Below are 5,708 nucleotides of genomic sequence, written 5' to 3'. Positions count from 1 at the left end.
AGGTGAAGGGACAGAGGTCACCTCAGGGCTGGAGACACCGGTGTCGCTGGTAGAGGGAGCCAACGAGGGGACGGAGGTCACCTCAGGGCTTGTGTTACTAGCATCACTGGCAGAGGGTTCCTGTGAGGGGACGGAGGTCACATCAGGGCTGGAGTGACTGGCCTCGCTGGTGGAAGTTGCGTGCGAGGGCCCTGAGTTAACCTCAGGGCTGGAGACTGTGGCACCGTTGGTGGAGGTTGCGAGCGACGGGACGGAGGTCATCTCAGGGCTGGTGTTGCTGGTGGAAGGTGCGAGGGAGCGCACTGAGGTTACCACAGGGCTGGAGACAACAGCAACGCTGGTGGAGGCTGACAGCGAAGGCTCGGAGGTCACCTCAGGACTTGAGACAATGGCGTCACTGGTGGACGGTGACTGTGAGGGGATGGTGGTCACCTTAGGGCTGGAGTTACTAGCATCACTGGTGGAGGGTGCCACTGAGGGCACAGAGGTCACCTCAGGGCTTGAGTTACTGGTGTCGCTCGTGGAGGGTTCCTCCGAGGGGACTGAGGTCAACTCAGGGTTGGAGACACTGACGTTGCTGGAGGAATTTCCGAGCGATGGGACGGAGGTCACCTCAGGGCTGGTGTGACTGGCATCGCTGGTGGAGGTTGCAAGTGAAGGGGCGGAGGTCACCTCAGGAGTGGAGACACTGGCGTCACTGGTGGAGGATTCCTGCGTGGGGATGGGGGTGACGTCAGGGCTGGTGTGACTGGCATTGCCAGTGGATGGTTCCTGCGAGTGGACCAAGGTCACCTCATTGCTGGAGACACTGGCTTCGCTAGTGGAAGTTGAGAGCGAGGACGAGATCTCAGAGGTGGGGTCAAGGGTGGTGTCCATAGAGGGGGAAGACAAATTCGTGTTATCTGTCACATTTTCCCTTTTCTCTTGTTTGTTGGTGGAGTGGGTTTTTCTTGAAGGTGATCTGTGCTCTAGAGAACATTAGTTTTTCAGTGATTCTATTGTATACCTTACTACAATCAATTTGTCTTTATTTTTTGAAGTCCTCCTTTTATACACTCACATGTATTGCTTTTCTTTATTCTTTTGCATATTGACCTGTGAATCTCTTTTCATTCTCAAAAATTATAACTTCTTCATTAGAATCTGCATTTCTTTCCCACCCACTGGAAGCTGAATGCCTTGAGATTATTTTTAAGCACCTCAATCTTTTCATTGCTTATTTACTGAGTTTACCTCATTTTTTAAGCAGTTGCCCCCTCCCCAGTACCTCCAGGTTTCAGTGCCACACCTCCATCATTTGTCTTCCCTGGACTCTGACACTCGGGTTCCTGGAGGTTCTTCTTGGACACACATCCTCCTGTATCCCAAACTGCCTGGTCCTTAGCGAGGTCTGTGAGAGAAAGGCATGTTAACCTCCGCGACTTCACTCTCCTTCCCACTCTGGGCTCGTCCTCCCTCTGCTGGGTATTGCCCTGGCACCTCCACCACCTTGATCACTTACAGCCAGGTCATAGGCATGGAGGTGAAGCAAGAAGTTGGGGGTGAGGGCAGTGTCACCATGAGGTGGCATGTCTTTCAGCAGGTCAAGGCGATGTCACACTGAATAGGGACTGGACAGGGAGCCCCTGCCCAGCTCATGAGTCAAATTCAGAGAATCCTGTAGCACTCTGTGCCCAGTCCTTTCTGAAGGAATATGACCACTGTAAGTGCTGGCCAGAGGATGCTGCCGGGGGCCAGCCCCTAATCTCAGAGTCCTGATTTTTCGCCATGTGGAGGCGCACTAAGGGTAAGAAAACAGCCTCAGGAGCAATAAACCTAGATCCCATGAGGAAAAGCTACTTGTCAGCCAGAAACATCTGCTGACTTGGGTTGCTGACTTGCACCAGAAACATCCTTCGTGCCTAAACCACTATATATTTTGTGCACATTTGCCACAGTGGATGCAAATATATAACTGATGCAGTGAACAGCTTCATTTATTTTTAACCCCGGAAATGGGTAAAATTGCTCTAGTCCTCAAGACATTTAAGTACCTAATGTTAACATTTTTGTATTAAATGATTTCTTCACATTCGGAATGAGCTGTTCATACTTCTCCCCAAACTTTAACCTATTCAAAGAACATGCCAACCTTGTAGAATCTTTAAACAGAATGAGGGGTTCCCTGACACCCCCAAAACCTGCCTGCTCTAAACAGGTTCTAAACCCATTGCATAAAAACAAAACATTCTCTTGGTGCATAAGAACTTCAATAGAAGAGAACTTTAAAACAATTAGTACATTAGAGAAAATATATAGTTAAAATGGTTTCCAGTTAAACACCCCAAGTTACCCATCCTTTTGTGAGTAAACGTCCAGATAAACAGGGTTGACCCAAAGTGGGGCCACTGAGGCCGAAAGCTGCCACAGTCTAAGGCACCTTCTGTTGGGGAACAACAGGAAAGGGGCAGAATGAAAGGAAAAGAACAAAATCAGAGCACAAGTCAAGATAAAGGCCACCATTGTCAGCCTCCCTGTGAGTCCTTACCCGTGTGTCTCTCATTCAAGTGTGTCCTTCCATGTCCCCCAGTCCAAGTGTAACAGGTACAGGTTTCATGGATGCCACCCCCACTCCAGATACTGGAACTACTAATCCCATCAATACCAAGGAGAGGCATGCTGGGACGTGAGGGCGGAGCTGAGCAGCCAGGTTGGGATAAAACCAGACATGTGGGCTCTTGGGGACTCTTGGCCTGGTGGTTTGGGGCTGGTCGTTTGACTCTCGATAGATTTTCAGCATGCTGTGGAGTCCAAGTCAGCAGAACTGGTGGGACATTCTAGTTTAACTTGTATTTCTCTCCCTCTTTCCCTTTACCTTTCTCCTTGTAAATAAATCCATTATTGAACCTTTTTGTGTGTGTCCATAATACGATTGAATCTTAAGTGCATGGGTGAGGACCCTCAGGCAGGCAACCCAATTCACATTGGGGTGCCCTGTAACACTCCCAGCTCAACTCTACCTTTCCTTGGGTGGGCCAGGAAACCTGGAATCTCCCCTTTCTATAGCATGCTGTTACAATTCCATTTAAGTTATATAATTTTGTGATTGATTTAGGCTTATCATTTTTTATTAAAACCTGGCCAGGGTTGTGAACAGGATTACATTAAAAGAAGTTAAGCTTCACTATATACACACACCTTTACTTTAACAATTTATAGTGTTACTCAAGTTCAAGGGAAGTTCTGAAAAATATGCATTCAGTGCATTCAATTTTAAAAATTTCCTGAGTGGTTGGAAAGGTTTTATTTATTAATCAAATAATTGTAGTCTATAAATAAGAAATGTATTAATTGTATAAACGCAGCTTAGAATGCTCAAAGGACTTTAAATCACCACGTGTGTAATAACTATAGGAACTGTACTTTTGCTTCTGGCGAAGGTGGGGTGCAGGGATGGAGCTTACAGTCCTATTCAAGATGACCCCAACCCCAAATAACCCTTTAACTATGTGAAAGATATGGAGCGATGACTTCAATACACTGGCTATCAGGCAATGAGTTGAGCCTGGAGTTAGCCTAGCACGCTTAGACTGAGGTAGGCAGATGGAGCCAGGTGGAGACAGCAGATCTTCTGGGTTGAGGAGATGCTGACATGAATCTTGGGAGACCCAGACAGCTGGAGCTCACAGGATACAGATTCTGGAGAGCAGAGCACTACACAGAGAGACGTTCAAAGGGTCCTCTTTTGAGTACCAAGTGGTGTTACAAGGTGTCTGAGAGTTCTTGCCTTGTGCCTCGGAAACTGAGAACACAGACCACGAGGAGGTTTAGAAGTTTATTCAGTGACTGTGAGGCACAGGGCAAGGGCAGAGCTCTTAGGGTCTGAATAAATAGAAAATGCCTCAGAAGAGTTAAGGGAAGCTCCAGAGATAAGGGCAACAAATTTCAAAGGGGACTAATCAAACACTTCAACGGCAACGTGGATAATAAAGATAAAGACTCTAAGATAAGGGTCAGGAAAACCCCAGTCATTCTGTGCACTGAAAATTAATCAGTCACAAAGAGGCTGGTGGAGCTTTAGAATACTTAGGGGGAAAAAAATAATAATAATAGGGAAAAGAGGGCCCTTCCTGGTGGCGCAATGGGGTAAGGCACCTCATTATGAAGCTCTGAAGCCACTGCAGCATGAGTTCGATCTCTGGCCAGGGAGCTGACCCACATGGTGTGGAGACCTCTCCTGACCCGCCTGCTGCTCCCCTCAGCAGTGTATTTCAGTCAGTCTGCCTGTTTTGCTGCCCACTCTGTCTCTCTTGAATCTTCTCACCCACCACACTTCTGGCCTGTACCCCAGTTCTGTAAGCAAAATAGGGAAAAGAAAGGAGAATAGTTATATTCTCTGAGGCAGGACTCCACTTCGGCTCCATGCCCCTCCCCAGCCTGGTTCCACCAGCCTGGGATTCCCACTTATTTCTGTTCCTTTTCCCCCTCAGTAAACTGTTTCTTTCTCTAAACCATTTGCCTCCTGGCCTGAGCATCTGTGAAGTTCCTGCTGCGGCTTTGTGAGACACCAGCCAGGACTCAGCACTATCGCTGCAGCCTGGGCCCAGCTGAGGCCTGTTCCTCCCTGAGAGACCGGGCCTGAAAACCTGACATTTCGGTATCAATAGGAAAGCAGAAAAAGCTCCCTGTGGTGACAGGAAGTGGGCACCCAAAACAGGTACCCCCAAAATGCTTTCGTGCTTTTGTGTCTTTTATAGCAAATCTAGCTCACTGAGGGGCCTCTATCTGTTGAATGCCAGCACGGGGAGATAGCTTGTAAAGGTGAACACAGTGGGGAGCTGACTAGAAGCACAGCTCAAAACAGGGCCATCCCGCACTCCTGCTCTCTCCTTACAGAGCATTTTGTGCTCACAGGCACAGGGCCTGTTGTATTCCCTTCTTCTGTACTTTACACTCTCCGTGAGGCCTCTGTCCCCTGCCAAACCAGAATCTGCTTCAATATGATCAGGGCATGCTTATTAGGGAGAGACCCAGGATGAGATTAGAAGCAGCAGGACCTGGCTTTTGCTCAGGATGGAACAGCACTGCTTCTCCAAGCTTAACTGGATAACGTCCTAATTCATAGTGTTACAGGGCAGGATGAGGCACCACTGAGCCCCCAAACCTGCCCTCTCTAACTGGGTTCTACCATCTGCCACATCAAGCCAAATATACTCTAGGGCGTAAGACAGTTAATGGAAGTTTAGCACAATTAGTATGCAACAAAGAGAAGATAAAGAATCCAGTTCCAAGTCAAACATGAAAGCTACCCGTCCCCTGTGGGTAAATATCCAGCTGCCATTGTTAGCCTCCTCACAGGCCTCACCCACACCCGTTTCAACCAGTCCAAGACCAACCAGCAAATGCAGCTTTGTTACGTGACTCTCGCTCCATGTGCCTCCTCCGTCTGGCTCTTCCTCTTCTTTCCTTCCTTGTCCTAGTCTCTTCTCCAGCTTTCCTCCTCCCTACTTAGCTCTGCTCTTTCTTGGGTGGGGCAGGGAACCCCCTTCTTCTGGGGACCACCCTATTACAATCAAGTATTGGGCAGAGTGCTCAGGAAGCTCTTGCTTTCATAATGGGACAGGCCTCCTTAGACTGACACTTACCAGGAGTCATTTAAATTATTAAAAATAAAGAGGAAGGGAAAAGGTGTTTGATATAATTGAAGCCAATAGTCAGTTCACTAGTCA

At 48.1% G+C, this 5,708-nt stretch overlaps 1 protein-coding gene across 1 annotated transcript; it reads right to left on the bottom strand.

Moving 5' to 3' along the window:
* Positions 1–103: 103 nt before the first annotated feature.
* Positions 104–876, bottom strand: LOC101627721 (putative protein TPRXL). Its single transcript, XM_004688010.1, has 2 exons — positions 225–876; positions 104–120 (listed from the first exon to the last, which is right to left on the bottom strand). Exons 1-2 carry the CDS (start codon positions 874–876, stop codon positions 104–106), a joined length of 669 nt encoding a protein of 222 aa, XP_004688067.1.
* Between the last annotated feature and the right edge of the window lie 4,832 nt (positions 877–5,708).

This window comes from Condylura cristata, unplaced genomic scaffold (assembly GCF_000260355.1).
Source record: "Condylura cristata isolate star-nosed mole 26May11 unplaced genomic scaffold, ConCri1.0 scaffold00024, whole genome shotgun sequence".
NCBI lineage: Eukaryota > Metazoa > Chordata > Mammalia > Eulipotyphla > Talpidae > Condylura > Condylura cristata.
The sequence above is the reverse complement of the archived record's forward strand: the minus strand, read 5'-3'. Positions and strand labels throughout refer to the sequence as shown.